The sequence below is a fragment of the Gekko japonicus genome, unplaced genomic scaffold (genome assembly GCF_001447785.1).
Source record: "Gekko japonicus isolate JY-2015 unplaced genomic scaffold, Gekko_japonicus_V1.1 scaffold46, whole genome shotgun sequence".
In the NCBI taxonomy this organism is placed as follows: Eukaryota; Metazoa; Chordata; class Lepidosauria; order Squamata; family Gekkonidae; genus Gekko; species Gekko japonicus.
Window position 1 is genome coordinate 387,650 of NW_015169173.1, and position 20,309 is coordinate 407,958.

General features: G+C 46.5%; 1 protein-coding gene across 1 annotated transcript in view; it reads left to right on the plus strand.

The window, feature by feature from the left end:
• The first annotated feature begins 4,942 nt into the window (after positions 1-4,942).
• GARNL3 (GTPase activating Rap/RanGAP domain-like 3) overlaps positions 4,943-20,309 on the plus strand; it is a 102,422-nt gene continuing 87,055 nt past the window's right edge. The window contains exon 1 of the mRNA XM_015415842.1: positions 4,943-5,032. Coding sequence (XP_015271328.1) covers positions 4,943-5,032 — 90 coding nt within the window. The remainder of the gene's footprint in view (positions 5,033-20,309) is intronic.

Consider the following 20,309-nt stretch of genomic DNA (forward strand, 5'->3'; position numbering starts at 1 on the left):
TTCCTACCCCCTCTCTAATAAATAAAATACAGCATTAATTTGATTAGACTAATGGAGAGGACGGCAACACCACCAGATTTGACACTTACGTTAATCAGAAAGCTCAGTTAGCTAAGTGTTATGTTAAAACAACAAAATGCTCTTTAAGAAAAGAAATACCAACCTCTCAATGTGTTTGTTCCTGCCAGTTGGACAAGGTCGAAATAGTTAACCATGTGTTATTGTACATGGGGACATTTGGTCTCCATACATAACTCTAATCTTACCAAATTTTCCAGGCAGGCCTGTTGAATTTTATATTTTCCGCCTCCTTTCAGATTGTTCTAACGAGACCACCTTTAAGGGGGGCAAATTTTGCACCTTGGCATGTTTAACAAGGAAGCAGCCTGGTCAAACCTTTTAATTCATTATGTCTTTACTATGAAATCAGCCTATTATTTGTCTTTGAAATTTAATTGTATGTAGATGTCCTGGTGACTCTGTGTGTCAGTCTTGGTTGATCTATGACCGTAACAAAGAAAGATAAATATATAAAACTTTTTACATGGATGGTCTCAGGCAGCGTCCTTACCCAGTGACGCCTGCTTCCTTGTTCCTGTTTGAAGAGGTCTGCATTCATAGCAAGTGGCTGGTCGATGAAGCTTTTCTGTGCTGCTGAATTTGCCTCTGGCTGTGGCAGAGCTCTGGGGGAGAGCAGGGATGGCACCATCTTCCCCCCTTGCCCTTCCCACGAATGGCACAATGCAAAAGTAAAGCTGCCCCCCCTACACAGTGGCATTCTTGGCTTCCTGGAACGTTTGACTAGGTTTGATGACTGTCAAATAATCAGCAGGTAATTAACCATTGTGCCAACCCTCTTCCCACTTGTTTTTACTTGTTAAATATTTAAATGAAATGTTTATTAAAAAAATAAAAAGAAAGCCAGGACAGTATGAGACCCCCCCTTCAGTATGCTTTCAGTGGCCATTTGGAGTTTGGGTGGGGTACTGTATGAGCAGCAGGCATCCAGAAGAGATGCTTAGAATGGTGGGGCGGAGAATTCTGTTCACTGAATGAAGAGAAGGTCAATGCGGAGGTCATCCTGCTTTGGCTTTCCAAGGGAAAAAACTGCCTTCCTTACTGCATCTCCTCTCCCATGTAGGTGGGAGCCTTCCACAGGGCCCGGTAGGCCTACCCCACCTACCCCCGTGTCAGCCTTGGATTTATTTTCCGGGTTAGTCCAGAGGCAGCTGGGAGACGAAGCCACGGGGAAACTCACTGCTTCCTTTCTCAGCTGGGTCTGGAATAGCTTGCCGAAAGCCAGCCAGCAGCCAACAGGTCTGGAATCCAGGCCAGGTCTGATATGTAGCCAAGTGGGGCGGACGGGGGGGGGGGTGCTCTCAAGCACAGCTTGGGAACCAAGAAGCAAGAGTTGGACTGGGAGCAGCACAAGAATGCCAGGAACGGAAATCCTGGACCAAGGTAGGGTTGGAAGAGCTGTCTAGCCTCAAGCAGACTCCAGGACTTCCCCAGCACGGGCAGCTGACTGATACTTCTTTTCTGCAATTTGATTGAAAGCTCACTTTTTATACTCCCTCCCAGCGGATGTCAATGGGAAGGAATTAAGTCCCCAACCACAAATTGTTCAGAGACGCAGAAGGCAGCCAGGGCGGGCCTTTCCTTGCTCACCCCGGGGGGCGGTGCTGTGTACCAAGGTATAGTTCAGAGTAGGTTTGTTACAAAGCCTAACTGTGATCTTTGCATTTTTCCCCCTCCCAGTTTTAAATTTTTTTTGTGAGCCAAGCTGAGTGCTGCTTGGGTAGAAGGGCAGGCAGAGTAAAAATGTTCAAAATAAAGAGGTATTCCAATGTTAGAGAACTGGGTATGTGTGGTTGGGTTCCCTTTTTTAAAAAGGGAGGGAGAGAAGTTTTTGTGGACTGGCCATTGAAAATAAAGGTTTGGCCACCCACTACCTCCCCGACAGCCGAAATCACGTCAACAGCGCCCTACCAGAGAATCACATCAGAGTGTTGATATTTGGAGACTATTGGAGACGCCTGGTAATCGCCTCTCTGCTTCAGAAGGCTACTTTGGTGGCTCCTTTCATTTATATGCACTGTACGATTTCCTGCAATTTGTCCCTTAGTTCTTGAGAGGGGGCACTGTTGCCAGTTTGCTGTCTGATTGCTTTGGATGGGTCTGTCACGGTGGTTTTACCTGAAGCGGCACCTGATGGAAGCGGAAGGGAGAGGAATCCTTTGACAGGAGGAAGTGAATGGTTTTTAATGGCTGTGGATGTTTCCTGAATGGGAGGAGGAGGTCCCCTAATAGCTCTGCCGTCTTGAATAAGATATCTGTCAGGGCACAGCAAAATACATGGGAAGTTGTATGGCAAAATATCTCCAAACAGCTTTTGTCATTGGTGCTTAGAAAAGCGGTGGGCAGGTATATGCATGTGTGAAGTAACTGCGGTTTGGAAGAGAGAGAGGTAAGTGTAGAGTTGTGTTAGAGCGGAAGCGCTTTGGAGTGCCAGATCTGCCTCCCTCTCCCTGTGGATCTGATACACGCTCGCTTTGTTGGAATGCCTCTTTACCTCTCTGTGTGTGCCACTGATATGTTTGTGATCAAGCAAATATTCCAGAGTGTCGTAAGTCTCTCATGCCCTTATACAAAGATAGCTTTGCACACTGTTTGGGGGAAGTGGACAGCATGCAGCGGCCATGAAGTTGTGCAGGGCACAGGGGTGGACCTCTGTCTATCACATTTTATCCCACTGCTTCCTCCAAGGGTCTCAGAGTGGTGTGGGAGTGTGTCTTCTCTCACCATAACTGATGATGGCATGGTGGCATATAAAGCATAGGAAGGGGAGTGCATACCTTGTGAATGGTTTGTGTTAATCAAAGGGGGGGGGAGATTCCCATGTGATTATTCAAAAACCTTGTATTGTTCAGATATAACGGCGAGCTGTGGTTGGGCACTACTTGAATCAGCCCGTGGGAAGTTTGAGCTGGCACACTCTCTTCTCCCACTGTGTGCAGCTAGTCACTGGGTTATTTTCACTTTGTGGCAAACCACAGTTTACACACCCAAACAAGGATTTGTGCTTTTTCTGCAAGCTGGGAGTGCTGGGCTGCTGCTCCACGGGGACCTCCGTTGCGGCCTTTTGTCCTCCTCCCGGTGCCTCAGAAGGTGGAGGGGGCCGTTTCTTCTTCTTCTCGTCCTGGGCCATCCGCGGTCTCCTCTGGCTGCCCTGCAGTCTGCAAGGAGGGAAGAGAAGGGTCTTCTTTGCCTATGGCGTTTTCCCTCCTTCTTTTTGTGTTTTCTTTGATTTATGTTGTAATTCCTCTGGCTTGGGGCAGGAGCTCCAGAAGTCCTACCGAGCGCAGGGCTATGCAGGAACTGGAGAGGTCAACCTAGGCCACTCCAATAGGAGCCACGCAACAAAAGAAATTAGCATAGCCTATCCGAGCGAGCAGAGGCGTGACCTAACCAGTTCCTGGATGACTTCTCCCCCACTGAAGAGAAAGAACCTTCAGGTAGGTCCAACGTACCGTTTTTTGCAAGCTGGGATTCCAAACCAGGATCACATCAGTGGGTTGGGTCTTGCAGGTCTTTACTGCAAGGGTCTGATCGGAGCCACTGTTTGAAGTCTTGGTTTGTAGGGCAAGCATAAACCACAGTTTGCCTGTATTGATGGGAAGGGTGTTGTGCCACTGGGCGTGGAAATAATTGACTTTACACAAGAGGAAGAAGGAGGGTGCAAGGCCAAAGATTGCTCTCTGTTTCCCCGGTTCATCCACATAACAGCAAATGTTTTGAGGAAGAACATCAGAGTCCTGCTAGATCCATTGAGTTCAGCTTCTTGTTTCTCACGACCAACCAAATGCCTCCGGGATGCCTACAAACAGGAAAAGGAGGTCCCCCAAACCCAGCCAGGAGTATTTGGAAGTATCCCTCTTTCCCCCTCATTGGTGAATTTGTCGAAACCCCCCCCCCTTTTAAGCCATCTGAAATTATCATCCCCCTCGTCACCTCCGAACCCTGGAAACGTAAATGTAATTTCATCTTGATGCCTGCTGGTAATCCCAGCTGTGACAAGAGTCCAAGCCTGCGTGACTTCATTGGTTCACACCCGCCCCTTCCCCCAGCTGTTCCTCCCCATAATTACAATTTAGATGGGAGGCTTCTCTGGGGCAGAGACCCTCCCCCCCATCTCCCTTGGCACACAGAACCCCGCAGCCGGCTATGTGCCTCGATGGTGATGCACCAGCAACAGCACACAGGAGGGTCTCTGATCTCTCATGACGGCTAGCGAGGCTCCTTTCCGTGAGAACTTGCTCTTTGTCACGGAGACCCGGCAAAGGTCATTGATATTTGTGTGTGTGCATGCGTGTCGTGTTTTTAATTCAGCGATGGGGAAAATCCCTCTCCCCGCCTAGCCCCAGGAAAGGCAAAAAATGTCCTAAAAAGAAAGTTTTTAATTGCAAAGCAGCCTGAGTGTGAGCTAATGTTGCAGAGGGAGGTGGCCTGCTTGCCTTTTATTCCCCCCCCCACTCCTCTCTCTGCATTTAAGCCTGCTTCAGGGACTCTCTCTGGTCAGAGGGAGAGTCTGGCAAACGTCATTCCAGCCACCGCCTGCCCCTCTGCCCTCCTCTATCGATCATCATGCCGTGACTAAATATTTAATTGAATTGTAGCTTCTCCTCCTCTTTTTTCTTGCCTTCCCAACTGAAGGCAGGGCAGGCGGCATCCTCTGTCCCCCCCACCCCTCTCCCCTTCTTTCGGCGAGGCGGTCTCTCTGCAATGGCTGCGAGTGGCGGTGCATCTTTCGAGGGTCTCCCGCAGTGGTGAAGCCGTGTGCTGCAGACCTCCTTCGGCACCACTGAGCGGGAGGAGGGGGGGGAGAGATCTTCTTTCTTTCTTTTTTTTAAGAGCTTGAGGGGCCAGTTAGCTATGTCTACTGATGAAGCACTTCTATTCCAGCTCTGTCTCCGAGGACCTGGGCTGTAGACGGGGAGAATTCAGCCGGAAGCATTATGGATCGGTAGAGCTGGTAAGTTTCCCCCCCAAAATATATTTTAAAATGCAGCCCGTTCCGTACACCTGGAAAGCTTTCGGAATGGTCTCGAGCGCCTCCTCGGAGGGACCCTGCCAGTTGTCGGCTCACTGTTTTCCTTCCCTGGCCAAAGCGGTTACGACACAGAAACATCGGAAAGAAGCTTGGATTTCTCTGGACCAGGCTGGATGTATTTCTGGTGTCAATTAAAAAAAATAAATCGCTCGCTTTCTGGTTATCTCATTGGGTTAAAAAACACTGGGCATGGTTGCTCTGCGGTTGCCTTTAACAAAAAGATGTAATCGGAGGGGGTTGCTCTTTGGCAAATCTTGAGGTCTGTCTGAAGAATGGGAAGGGATCATTCATTGTTTTGTTTACCAACCTGGATAGAAATTGAGAGGAGACAGGGGGAGGCAGGGAAAAGCCTTGCCTTTTAAAAATATACAACTGCTCACATTCCATGTAGTTCCCCACCCCACCCCTGCAGGGGCACCACTCCACATTCTGAGGACCAAATGAATATTTTGACTTCTGAATGGAGGCTTTTCCTTTTCCTTTTAAATTGCAGCCTGGCATGGCAATTACTGAATCGGAGCTGCCCTTGCTCTAGTAATTTAGCACAGCATTGTACGAGTCAGCTATAGGAACAGCAGTGTGCGGAGGAAGGGAAGCCCTCTCTTTGACTGTAGCACAGTTGTGAGGGGCTCATGAATGGAATGCATGCTGGTGAATATCCGTCCAGCACTCAGCGCCTGATGGATGATTGATGTGGAGTGCTGTGGCATGGAGATCGGATCTGGTGTGTTTTTACATCTGGTATAATGAAGGCCGGTAATTTGATAAGAATCAAAGCGGCAGATGTTCAGTCTCCTGCTTAAAGAGGTTACTTGCTTCTTCCCCATTAACTTAAGGTGTTTGGAAGAGAAATGGATATCATTCCTCTCACTTTCTCTTTGGCCTTCAGTCTGTTGGTTGCCGTTCAGTCATATTTTCTTTGGCATGTTATTTCAGAAAGCGATTCAGTAAATCACCTAGGGCCAAACAAGCGTATGACGTTGGGGATCTGTGATGAGATTTTCTCCCCCCCACACACACATGTAGTAGAGCTTCAGAAAGCAGCTCGGGGGAGTCTATTTCAATTGCCTGTTAGCCGCCCTGAGCCCCACAGGGGAGGGCGGGATATAAGTCTAACTAATAAAAAAATAAAAAAATAAATAAATTGCAGTAATGGCACAAGGGTATGAAGGAGATTAAAAGAACCCTTGCCTAGCGCCATGGCCCTAACTCGTTTTGGGGATCTCCCTGTGGCTACATTTTGAGGGTGAATTAAACATCTGGGGATCCAGTCACAGAACCCCTGGTGCTGCATGCACTTTGGCCAATAGTCCCACCATTTTGTTAATGTAGCTTATGTGGTATCCTAAGCAGGTGCAGTATCTAAACATGCCATGCTGGTTTTCCATGCCTAACAGACTCTGGGTGCTTTCGACGCTTTCCTGCTAATCCTTTCCAGCATGTCCGTGTCCTCTTTGAACTGTGGCTGCCAGAGCTGGACATGGACAGGATGCTTTTGTTAACCCAGCCCCTAATAATAATGGACTGTGCAATGCGGTCCACTCATGTTACGCTTCCTTATCTACTATAATCCCTAGATCCAGAAGGTTATTCTTTTATCATTGAGAAGAGAGATGAAAATGTCTCCTCTTCAGCCATCCTGAGCTAAAGGATAGTTTCCCTTCCTTATGAATTTGTTAATTCCTACTACGCAGCATCTGCTAATTATTATTAAGATTCTTCCTGGCTAACCTGTGTGTAGTTCTGCCCTTGGGCCAGAGCTGGGTGAACCCCCAACTTGACATCCCTGGTCCATGCTGGGAGGAGAACAACTCCAAGTCTTGTAGTGGTTGAGATCAACATTGAAGCTATTAGGTTGGCCATCTTGAGCTGTAAGAGCCATAAGTGCAGTTCTGTTGTGTAGCTTCTCTTTGCTTGCGGTGCAGTGTGGTCTTGGTTGCATAGGCTGATGTATGTCACCTGGGTGGGTGGATGACTTAGAGGTTGGGCTGTGTGGCATTCCAGTCCCTTGTAACTCTATAACGCTTTGGATAGTTCCAGCAGTAGCATATTAGGGGAGCCTGCAAGAGAGCAACAAATATGTATATAAATAAATAAAATGACAAGTTCACAAAGTGGTACAAGCATGAAAAAAGAGGGCTGTGCCACTGTCACGCGTGATCTGATAAGCAATTGTCGAAAGAGTCTTATGACTTGATGTGCCATTCTCAGGAAGAGTTGCATTTTCCCAGGTACCAAAATTAGGTACCCACTTCGTTCTGGGAAAGGGTGAAACCTTTAATGGATGCTGTGTCCAGGGAGTACATCTAGAGGGAAGCAATGTGTAACTAGTTAGTGCCAACTGCGTACTTGTTACAATGCAAACTCCTTTAGAGAGGCTCTGCAACCTTTGTCGTCTGTATCTTTTTATTTATTTGAGATGTGGTGTTGGGGTTTTGTAGATATCATGGACTGCCAAAAAGACAAATAAGTGGGTTCGAAATCAAATCACGCCTGAACTCTCCCTATAAGCCAAAATGACAAAACTGAGGCTGTCATACTCACTGGGAAAGGGACTATAACACTCGCAAAAGTTGAAAGCAGTAGGAAAAGAGGAAGACCAAACTTGAGATGGATCGACTCAATAAAGGAGGCCATTGCCTTCAGTTTGCAAGACCTGAGCAAGGCTGTTAATGGGTGGGTGTTTTGGAGGTCATTAATCCATAGGCTCCGCACATTGGAAGCGACTTGATGGCACATAACATACATCTTTTTATGGTGACCGTCCCAAGTTGTTTTATGTACCTCTGGATATTCAGGCTCAGCCTGAGATAGTCCACTGCTACAAAATCGAGGGCTGACCTGAGACATTTTGGCACAGCATCCAAATGGCACTGCCCTTCCGACAAAATAATATGGCGCAATGAGAAATTCTCCTGGGCAAGCTTCTGTTTGTTTCAGTGATGCAACACGCCATGAAGACCAGTGAATTGTGTCCCACACTTCACCCTCGGTAACTTGATTGCTGCATGATGACCAATAATTAGATGGCCTTTAAAGGGGGGAGTAGAAATGATCTGTCAATGGCTACTAACCATGAGAGCTAAATGGAACCTAGTGTTGCATTTGCTTGTTTTCATTGTTTTCGTTTACCAGATATAGATTTCAACTTGGACTGTAACCCGGCTTGAATCCTTTAAAGAGAAAGATAGGATACCTATGCAAAAAATAACATGTTCATAGCTAGTTTACCTCCAAATACTGGTTGCTGGTGGGCACAGAGAGAGAGAGAGAGAGAGAGAGAGAGAGAGAGAGAGAGAGAGAGAGAGAGAGAGATCGTCAGAGATTGCTGTCGTGAGAGAGAGAGAGAGAGAGAGAGAAATTGCCTTCATGCCTTGTTTGAGGGCTTTCGAGAAGCATCTGAGTTCTCACTGCTGGGAACAGAATGCTGGTCTAGAAGGGCCATTGGCATGATCCAGCCAGCCTCTTCTTGTGTTCTTGTGCCCCAGGGACCAGATGTGCATACCTCTCACGCTTCTGACCTTAAGGGCGTCCCAGATCTGCTGCCTGGCTTCTCTGCCCGGGAAGGCAGGGCCTGGCTCGCTCTCACAGGCATCTGCTGTTCATGTGTCCCATTAGGAATATGCAAACCTGGCTTAGGATAAAGCCGGGTGACTAGTGAGGAGGCAAGTAACCAGAAGCACATGCTGCAGTCTTATGAAATTGGTAATCCTTCATCCTCTGTGATGTCATTGAAGTCTATTTTTGTACGTCGAGTCGCTTCGCCCAAGGGAGGGAGGGAGGCGATAAATTTCAGTTTCTTCTACAGGCTCTTTAGATCTGTGGGGGAGAAAAGTGGGTCCCTAATGGGTTTGTTTGTGTTGATATGAGATTAATGACCTCATTAGTTCATATACCAGCAGCTTGAGCAGCCAGCCTAGTGCAGTGACTGTGAGAGCCAGCTGTGCCCTGTGGGAGTCCCTGGTTCAAATCCCGTCTTGGTCAGAAGCTCACCAGTAAGCAGGCCACTCTCGGTCTCAGCTCCACCTCTGCACTAAGGGAAATAACAACATTGGTCTATCTTGCAGGACAGTTGTAAAAATGGCTGTGTTGATGTAAGCGAAGCGCTTTCAACCCTAAAACTGCTCTGTAAATGCTAATTAGGAGTATTATTGCTAGTGAAGGCTTGAGAAAGCCAAGGTACCCCCCACAATTTACCCCTAAACAGCTGCATCTCCTCGGCAGTCTGTTGCAGCAAGCTGGTGTGCGTCAGGCTGTAAGACCTAGCAGATATCTTGTTCCAGCTATACTGAGGGAAGAGTGGGAGAGGCAACCCCTTCTCAGTTTCTTGTGTATAGTGGGGAGAGGCCGTGGCTCGATGGTAGAGCACCTGCTTGGCATGTAGAAGTTCCAGGTTCAGCCCCTGGCATCTCCAGGTAAAAGGATCAGGCAGTAGGTGATGTGAAAGACCTCTGCCGGAGACCCCGGAGAGTTGCTGCCAGACTGAGTAGACAGTACTGACTTTGATGGAGCAAGGGTCTGATTCAGTATAAGACAGCTTTATGTGTGCTTGTGTGTATGTGTGTGTATTAATGATTCAGTTCTGCATCAAGGTAAGCCTGTATAAATCCAGCAAAATGTACGTACGTTTTTGCTTAGTTGTTGTATACTGTTGCTACTTCTGAGGACAGGCAGTAAATTACGCTTGGCATCCCCTCCCCTCCACCCCCAATCCACTGGCAATCTGCTCAGCTCCTCTTCTGAGCTTTTGAGATTTTAACTATTGCCCCAGCATTTTCTAAGCCTTCAAAGCCTCTCTTCCGCTTCTTAAGGTCCAGCAACTTTGTTTTGTATGCTGCCCTGAGTAGCATATGGCTGTCCAGGTGCTCCTTACAACCACCTTGAAAAGTAGGTTAGTACCTGTGATAATTGCCGAAGGCAATGGGCTTAGACAGGTGTAACTCTGCGTAGGATGGCACTATCAAGCCACTCTGTCCTGCTAGTTGTTGAATGCAGATGCCATTAAGAAAAGCAAATAATTGTGCAGGTTTAATCAAACAGCTCAGAATAATCATAATTAATAATAATTGTATGGCATTGTGTGTAGAATAGAAGAAGAGTTGGTTTTTATACCCCACTCTTCACTACCTGGAGGAGTCTCAGAGCAGCTTACAATCGCCTTCCTCTCCCCACAACAGACACCCTGTGAAGTAGGTACGGCTGAGAGAGCTGTGACTGACCCAAGGTCACAAAGCTGGCTTCATATGGAGAAGCAGGGAATCAAACCCGGTTCTCCAGATTAGAGTCCACCGTTCTTAACTGCTACACCACACTGGCTCTCAATAGGAGATCCTAGGATTGTCTGGCAGCCGCAAGTTCTAGCTCTTAGCATTGTGCTAGTGGTGAGCTAGACTTGTTTTTAGGGGCTGAGAGAGCTCTGAAAGAACTGTGACTGGCCCAAGGTCACCCAGCTGGCTTCATGTGGAGGAGTGGGGAATACCCGGTTCTCCAGATTAGAGTCTTCCGCTCTTAACCACTACACTGTGGCTCTCTAAACTGGCTCTCTAAAGACAGTATTTCTAAATTCCTTTCAATGTAATGCATTTTGACCCATCCTGTCAGACACGTTAGATCTCAACAATACAAAAGGTTACTTCATCAGCAGCAATTACACCAGGCCCCCCCCCCCAACCTTCCTCCATCTGTTAACCTATGACATGGCAGCCAAAGCAGGGAGCTAAGCAAATCACAAGGAAGTTGAATATGCAGGACGCTTTTCGGTGCCTGTTTGACGGGAAAGTTGTTGCTGTCTTTCTTCACCGTATGCTAAATGCATTGGGGGAAAATATATCTTTATTTGTAGCCGCAAGGCTATGTCGGCAAATGCCCTCTCTGTCAGCTCGGAGAGATAGTGGATACTTATGAAATTCAACATTTCAGACCATCAGAACTGGGCGTGTTAACAATTGGACGTTACGAAGTGGATGGGCCCACAAGTTGCTCCTGCCAGGTTTCAAAACAAACCAGTCCCAAACCGTATGCGTACTCATATGACATGAGAAAACTGTTCCAAGGCATAAACTAACATACAGATTTATGAAATTGCCTTAAACCGAGTTGGACTGTTGACCAGTTTGTCCTGACTTGCACTGGCTCTCCAGAGGTCTTGGACTTAAAGAAACCTTTCCCATCATCTGGTACCTGAGACCCTTTCCAGGGAGGCATTGAACCTGAGACTGCGGAAAGCATGTCCTCTGTTACTGAACCAAGCTATGGATGGCCCAGGCTCCCACCAGATCGCAGAAGCTAAGCTGGGTCCACCCTGGTTAGGGTCTGGAGACCACCAAGGAAGTCCCAGGCTCGCCATGCAGAGGCAGACAATGGCAAACCACCTCTGAGCATCTCTTGCTGTGAAAACCCTACGAGGTTGCCAGAGGTCAGCTGCAACTTGACTGCACTTTCCACCACCACCACCACCACGGGTACCCCAGTTCCACAGTGAATCTCCAGAACAACATCAGATCTCTACCTTCTGATTCTGCAGCATGTGTAGACCAGGCCGTAGATGACTTTAAAAGAGGATTAAATAAATCCACGGATGATAGTGCTATCGACAGCTGTTAGCTGTGAAAACTGAATGGAGCCTCCAGATACCAAAAGAGCCTGCCTTTGGATAAAGGTAAAGGTTTCCCTTGCTCGAAAGTCAGCTGAATCCAACTCTAGGGGGTGGTGCTCATCTCCGTTTCCAAGCCAAAGAGCCAGCGCTGTCCAAAGACTTCTCCATGGCCATGTGGCCGCATGACTAAATGCCGAGGTGCACGGAACGCTGTTACTTTCCCACCAAAGTGGTGCCTATTTATCTACTTGCAATTTCTTGCTTTCAAACTGCTAGGTTGGCAGGAGCTGGGGCCAGAGACGGGAGCTCACTCCGTCACGCGGCACTCAGGTCTCAAACTGCTGAGCTACAAGCCTTCCGGTCTGCAGTTTAGCATCTTAACCTCTAAGCCACTGCAGCCTTTGGATCCAAATGTTCAAATGACACTGTGATGGTGATCTTCTGTTTCCTCATGGGTCACTCTGTTCTCTAGGCACATCTGAGGACTGGAACATTTCAGTTCCCACATGGATAGGTAGGCAGTACAATAAAGTCAGCGTTGCCTAGCAGTGAGGGCTTCTGCTGTTCGGAGCCGTGCATTTTGATTGGATGAGACCACTGGGGGGGGGGGAGGCAGAGGAATGAATGCAATTCCAAGTTGGCAACAGCAATTTTCCTTTCTAAAATGTTACCTGAGAGTGCAATATATTTTTCAGAGTCTCTACAACTGCTTTTCCACAGAGTCTCTACAACTGCTTTCCTTTGGAGGAACAAACACGTTCTAACACTCCTATGGCAGGACAATCGGTGCCAGAAGAAGGTGCTGGAAGGGTCAAGTCTAGCCCGGGGCCTTCTTTTTAGCTTTCCCTGTTCTAGAATAAAGTCCAGTTTTCAACATGGCCCCAGTGGGCAAGAAGAACTTACCTGCGTGGCACTGTCTGTGCTCAGAGACTCAGGCCCTCAGCTGCTGCATGTACAAAATTAGCATACTGAAGATCTGTAGCCCGGGCAAGGGTTGCCTGGCATGCTAACATTTCACTCACAAGGGTTGAGAGCCCAGTTTAAATGAGAGTTTGGTCATGTGAAACATTGCATGGGTAAGATGTTCTTGTCTGCAAGCGTCACATTTAAAGTGGGACTAAAGGGACAGCGTTTTAAAATGTGGTGAGCCTCCTAAAGTAGAGGGCCTCTGTCGACCAGTGAAAGCTGACCTTTCTAAAATGCCTGTGTCCTGTCAACTGAACTGTCTGAGCCAAATAGGCTAAAATGTGATTGTGTTTCTGATCCATCTTTGTTGGAGAGGCTTGCAGGCTCCGGATGGGTTGGCTCCACCCAAAGTGTGCTCCAGGGCCAGCCATCACCAATTACAATCTTTTAGGAGCCAAACATTAATGCGCAGCTTTTTAATCCAGATATGGAATTGCTTTTAAAGGTGCCGTAGAAGAGGACGATGAGATGACATTGCTGTTGGGGGTGTGCATGGAGGAAACAGGGATGTCTTAACCTTACAGAGTCAATCTGCAGATTTTTCTTTGTAAGCCTCAGAGGGCAAAAGAAAGAGAGAGTGGAAGATAAAAATAAAAACCCTTCTCTCACAACTGTAGCCCTAAAATGAGGGACGGGTGCATTGATTATCCATGGTTTGTTTGGTTTTTTGTTCTAGGAAATGAAAACTGTGTTTGCAGCTGTGAATTAGGGTGCAGATCTGTAAATGGCAGCTGTAGTTGGAGTTGGTGGGGTGTTTGGGTCAAGACCAGTGCTCCCTCTAAGCTGTGGAGTCCTGTGAGCAAAAATTCTACTTTGTGTGCTACTGGCATTAAAGTTGTGAGCGAGCGATTTGGCTACTGCATACATCAGTTTGCTCTGGAGCCATCCTTCCTGAGCAAAGACAAAAATTTGTGAGCCAGAGGCTCACACTAACTCAGCTTCAAGGGAACACTGGAAGACATTGGCTCTGGGCATGGAGTTTTAAACTGTTTCCCCCCAATTCCTTTCCTGATGTAAACTGGCTTTTTCAAAGTACTATTTGCTCTGCTGAGGGAGAGAAAATACACTTTAGGTCAGGTCATGAACTACAAGGGGGGGGGGTTCATATCCACTCTTTGCAAATCCAAGCATCATCCCATATGAACATTAGGAAGGAATCTTGATTTTGAATGGTGGACACCAAGATGTGTATTTCTCTACCAGTGGAGATAGTACCTCCCAAGGGCCTGCTTCCATCTGAAAAAGTGGTGTATGTATGGAGGGGCAACAGTTAATTAATACCCCTTGCCTGGTGTCATGATCATGATATAGATCCCCCCCAATCTGTTATTTATATAAGGTTAAAGTTGGGAGTTCTGGTTTTGGATAAAAAACATGTCAGATCTGTACACTAACAGCACTGCCTTATTCAGAGAATTACTGCATTCTATGACCACTGAAACCAGATGAGTTTTGACTGGAGTAACTCTGCACAGGACTGCACCGCAAGTGTCCTATATGTAGCTGCAGGCTTTCAAAAGGTTATTAGAGAGCTGCAAAGAGAAAGAGAAGAGAGGGGGCGAGAGAGAGAGAGAAGCAACCCATCAATACATGACAACTTGTAGATGATGGTATGTATGTGATACGATATGAAGCCAGCTACCACATTAAAACAAGGAGCAAAGGTTATCTTTGACTCATGTTTTTCAAAAGCCCATCTTTGGCCTCCCTCCTGCTTATAGAATGATCTCATGCATTGATTTTCAGCTGTGGGATCAGACCCCACATGTGGGTCCTTCCATGCCCTAAGGTTACAAGGAGCCTAGCCTCTATTTTTCTTTTATCTTGGGGGAAGGGATGGAGAAGAGAAGAAGGATGCAAGAGGAGAATTGGGAGGGAGGGAGGGACTGTCTGTATTTGCAGAGTGCTGCAGGTTCTTTTCCTATAATAGCTGTGGAGGAGAGAATGTTGGCAGGGGCAGTTTCTCACATCCTGCTCTGACAAGCTTTTGCTTGCCAAATTTCCCTCTTGGTTGAAAGTATTAAAAGGAGAGCCTCAGCCTCTTTTGCATCCCAACATCCCAGCGAGAGGAGAAAGATGGGAGAATGCCAATTACGATTTTGGGGCCAGGAAGCAATTTTTTTCCAGGCCAGTTTGGCCAGGGATCCTGGAAGGGTGTTGTTGTTTTTTTTGCCATCTTCTGGGCATGGAGCAGGGGTCACTGGAGGTGTGTGTGTGGGAGATATTTGTGAATTTCCTGCATTGTGCAGGGATTTGGACTGGATGACCCTGGAGGTCCCTTCCAACTCTATGGTTCTACGTATCTGGTAGAAAAACCGCAAACCTCTTGTTGGAGAGATGGGCTTAGGCTTTGAAAATGTTGACAGCAGCTGATTTATTTAAGCATTTGGTAGCATTATGATAGAGTGCGTATATATCAAGTTGTTTGGGGGCTTTAAAAGATGGCTGCTTCTGATGGCAGTAGTTGCCATACAGTCCTAATCAGAGTTTCACTCTTTTAAGCTCATTAACTTCAAGGGGCTTAAAAGGGGAAAGTCTGTTTAGCGTTGCACTGGTGGTGCCTTTTTTCCTTTCACTCATTAGATTTAACCCCTTCCCTCACCTGCCTACAGGTCTTCCACTCTGTTAACTTGCATTTATCACATCTGTTGTCAGACACCTTTCCACTGGCACACTGGTGGCAGCAAACAAAATCTCGACAGCACTAATTAGCTTCAACCATTCAGGACAAAATTGTATTGTGTAAAAAGCATCTCTTTACAGAAATGTGAAGAGCTGGATTTGACCTTCCCCTCTGTACTTTGTGTTTGATCACCTAAGAAAGAAATGGTGTCACCCTTTCTTCATTTCATTCCATTTTCCCTTGCTGCCCTATTCTGAGAAGTTGGAATGTTTGTAAATGTTCCTTAACACCCCAGCATTTGTGTCAAATATCCATAAAGGTTCCATTTCAGGCAATTGTGCCTGGAACTCTTTCTCAGAGTCCAATTCCAGTCCCACCTCAAAATCCCCAAAAACGTGGGTTTCGGTTTAGGTAGAGGCTGCATTCATCTGTTTTATTATTCCGGGCTGTTGTTTTTCTTCTCTTTGATGTTTCTCTGATTCTGAAAATGTAGATCAGTGGTGTCGAAATCATTTGTTATGAGGGCCGGATCTGACATAAATGAGACCTTGTTGGGCCGGGCCATGTGTGTCATAAAATGTAATGGCAGGTAGTGAAGATATAAACTTTATGAAGGACACAAACACAAAGTTTTTTTTTACTTAAAATAAAAACATGCTTAAATCATTAGCTCTGTAAGCTACAAACCTACTTTTGATTTATTGACATTCACCACATTCACCACAGAAATTTCATGCTCAGAGTTCTGAGTCTAGGACCCAGGTTAAAACATGAAACGGCTGAGTGATTAAGAAAGTCTGGCGAAGCAAGCTGTGATGCAGCAGCAGAACTGGAAGCAGGAGATGGCCAGTTCCACTGCGGGGCTCATGGAAGCCCTCCAGGGGCCTCATCCGGCCCCCAGGCCTCATGTTTGATACCTCTGATAGTAAGCTCCTCATAGCAGAGTCCAGGTGCACAGATGGCACTGGATAAGATGCAAATATAGACTTCTGGCATGTAATGCTTGCATTTCCTTCTTCAGTCCATTGCAGACTCTACCAGTCTCTTTTAACTTTGTCATTCACTCCCCCATATTCATGCACACCATTTTCATGACACTGTCTCTCCCACAGAAGAGCCATATGCACAGACTTACGGTTGTCCAGCAGTTCAGTACAGTGGCCTGCTGCTTCCTTCCTGTCTGTGCCTCACAGGTTGATGGTTTTTCTTTCTTCTGAGAAGCTGGAGTGTTTAGAAATATTTCTTAACGCCTCAGCAACTGATTCAGTGGTATGGGAGGCCTCATTCTGATGAAGCCAGAACTCTTTTGCAGTCACCGGCTATGAAAGGGTTTTTCTTTTTGGCTACGAAAGTTTTAAAGACTTCAGCCTCTGTTGAATTCAGATCTTTCCCTTTTGTTACTTTTAATTGTGGGGAGGGAAACTGGCAGAAAAAGAGGTATTTTACTAGGATGCATGCTTTGCACTATAATTTGGCACCTCATTTTTCTTTCTGTGGTAACCCAAAGATGGCGATGAGTTTGCAAAGAGCTGCAGGCACTTCTATTCCATTCTTTGAGGTTTTTACATTTTGATATTGTCATTTCTTTAATTTTTGCGATTCAGTTTGCGATTCAGAGATGTTTTAAATTCCTCTCACAAGCAAGGGCAGTCAGGCCGGGTGGGGGTCATTCTCGGTGGTCCCCCTCTGTGTGTGGTGGGAGGCTATGAGCAGAAGGCAGAGCTGCAGCTCTGGACTCCTCTCTCCCAAGGGAAACCTGCCTGGCTGCATCACTGCTTAATTTTACTAGTGGATTGTCTTTCCATCTGGCTAATGTGCTTTCAAATGATACAGACAGACTGAGAAATTAGAGGTTGTCTTTTGGCTGGTGGCTGTTTTTAATGTATTGCTATTGTGTTTTTTTTCTTTTTTTAGTAACTGAATTTTCCCTCATGTGGATTAGAATCAGGATTTATATAGAGCAGTGTGCAAATTCCCAATGAAAATGGCACTCACGTGTCCCTCCGTCTCTGCACCAGAAGCATCTTCTGGGTGGCTGCAACCAAAAATACAATATATTTCAGTGCATAATTATCACCTTCTGTGGAATTAAAAATATCCCTGGCTTGGAGACCTCTGATTCTAGCACAGCTCGCAAAATGTCAAATCATGCCTTCTACCTGAATTTGTGAAAGGGTCTATATATAGAATCATTAAAATGGGCTCCTGTTTTATTTATGAGGTATTCATGGCATTCCTTTCTTGATGTACCCTTTGGTTGGTACCCTAATTCCAGCAAAATAATTTATTTCGGTTGACTTGAAAGAAAGAAGGGGAGGGGGCAAAAAGGAAACTCTATTAGAATCCCAATGTAGTAATTTGTATGGCTTTGAGGGAAGGGAGCTGAACGTATCCAGTGAAGGAATAGTTTAACATTCCCCACAAGCCCTCTGCAGCAAGAAAGGGAAGCCCGTGCAGAGCTGTTCTGTTTGCTTCAGTGGATAACCAGTACCATGTGGTCTGGGTTAGGCCGAAAATAAGCCCCCCATAGCAACTAGTAAACCCAATTTATGTGTGAATAAAAATAAGCTGTTGCAGCTCATCTGGAAGAAGTTAAACCTCTTCTCCCTAAACTCAGAGATTGGAGAGCTCCAGCCATATAGTTGGTTTTTATTTATATTCTGGTTGCTTGTGGCAAATGCAGCTTGTGAGCTAAAACTGGCTGCCAACCTCACTGATTTCCCCCCTGTTTATCCTGTATATGTAGCTCCAGCTTTACCTCTATTTATTACAGTTTTATTCCACTCTTTATCCAGGGTGGTGTACGTCCCCCCCCCCGTTGTATTCTTGCAACACCCCTTGCAACATCCTTGCAACACCTTGTGACTTCCCAAGATGAGAAACCTGTAGCAGTCTTGCTTTAATCACATTGACTTTTATGACAGGCCCACCCATGCTAAAGGATTTCGGTGTGTGTCCCGCCATGACATACAAGTCAGGGCATACAGGCAACTTCTCTTCATACAAGGTAGGTTGGGGGGGGGGAGCCCCAAAGTAACTCAGGGAAGTTTGATTGAGTCGGGGTCTCCCCAGTTCGAGTCCAGCATCCTAACCACTAAAATTTCCTAAAGTTCTTGTTCTACATTTCCAAAATCACATTCTTGTACTCCATATTATGCATGAGACGTTACAGGAGATGGATACTGCCAAAATATAGCACCCCTGGTGTCATGCCCTTCGTTTGGCTGCAGAAATGATATTATCCCACTGTGGGGTTTCTTTCCCTTATTCCTCACCTTGCCTGTCAGGCGCCAGGTGACCTACGGCAGGATGATGCCACATCAGGCAGTGAATGCTGCTTCTCATTAGAAGACATGATTTGGGGGGGACGGATGGGGGGGACTGTTATTTGAGTCAGTATTCCTGGGTCTCTCGCAACACGTGGTTCTGCCCTGACTACCAGTGTTCCACAACGTGTTATTTTGTATGTGCAAACAGTTTTTGAAGTGGCTCTTTATATGTACAATACCACCTGTATTCTGATGCAGAAGCATCCCATAATTTTCTGAACCTCACAGAGCCAAACCTGAAGGAGAGGGGGATCTGTATACATTCGCAGAAGTATCCCATAATTTCCCTGAATTTTTCCTTGATGAACTGGCACTAATTTATGTTTTCCGAGATGAGAAGCCTGTAGCAGTTTTGCTTTAATCACGTTGACTTTTATGACAAGCCCCCCCATGCTAAAGATTTTTGGTGTGTGGCCCGCCATGACATACAAGTCAGTGCATACAGGCAACTTCTCTTCATACAAGGCAGTTGCCTACTTAAAACCTTCGGAACACCCTGTTGTATTAATAGTCAGGATAGTTAAAGAAGGGCAGGGGACTTGTTCTTGCAAGACATGCACATGTATGAAGTCCAGATTCTAGTCCACGTGAGGACTGGGCTCTGTGGGCTTTCTTGCAGCTTATTGTTCTCACATTGCACTGGTAACCCGGTGAGGTAGTTCCTTTCCACAGTTTCTTCCTAGCCTGTGGGGAAGCTGACATTCAAATAGGAAAGAACTACGTATATTATTGGTGCTTCACTGAAGGATAGATCAGGTCATTCCTCCTTTCGTTACTAGTGTTCTGTGGGTAGAAAAGGCTTTAGCATGAGGGAGCATTTCCATGAGCCATCCCCATCGGTGGATCTCTTCTTGTGATTCCCCCCCCCGCCCCGAACACATAGCTCAAGTCTTAGGACTGAACTAGATGTGATGTTTTTAATGGGTCCGGCTTTCCCAGAGCCAGCTTGCTTTCTCCGCAGCCACACAGCAGCTACAGAAATCTAATTTTGAAGCCGTGCAGGGGGCTGGTCGGGATCAGGACCGAAGTGCAAGGGGAGGAGGGGCTTCTTCTCCCCCCTCTGTGATGTTCTCCTGAGCTGAAGCAGCCTTGGTGGCAGGGGAGGGGCTGTTATTTGCTCTATTTTGGGCCTGCAAATGTATAGAACGCTTCCTTTGCAGCTCAAAACGGGGGCAGATAACACTCCTGGGGCCATTTCAGCTCAGAAAAAATGCTGCAGAGGGGAGGCAGGAGCCTTTCCCCCCTCTGTGCTGCAGTCCCAGTGTAAATCGAGACCCTGCAGTGCTTTCGGAATTAGTTCCCTGCAGCTGCTGTGTGGCAAGTGAGTCCTGCACCCAAGTCATTTAAACAACGCCATATCTGGTTTGATCTTCAGAGGCGTATGCACCAGTGTATTTCATAACCTTGCAGTAAGGACATACCACAACCATCTTTATTGGGTTGAACCACAGTTCACAGTGGGGTGTGTCAGTGTTTGAGTTGCTCATGACTTTTTCTTAGGCTGGATGCTTTTTTAAAAAACGAAGAGGAGAGACTGACTCTCTTAATGGTCTGGCAGGTTAGCCAGTTTTATCTACTCTTCAGGAAGGAGAATGTCCCCTTTTCCCTTGGATCATTTCCTCTATAGATTATATGGTGAATGCATCCGTATGGGCTCCTTTTTCATCCCTCACTTAACACCAGAAG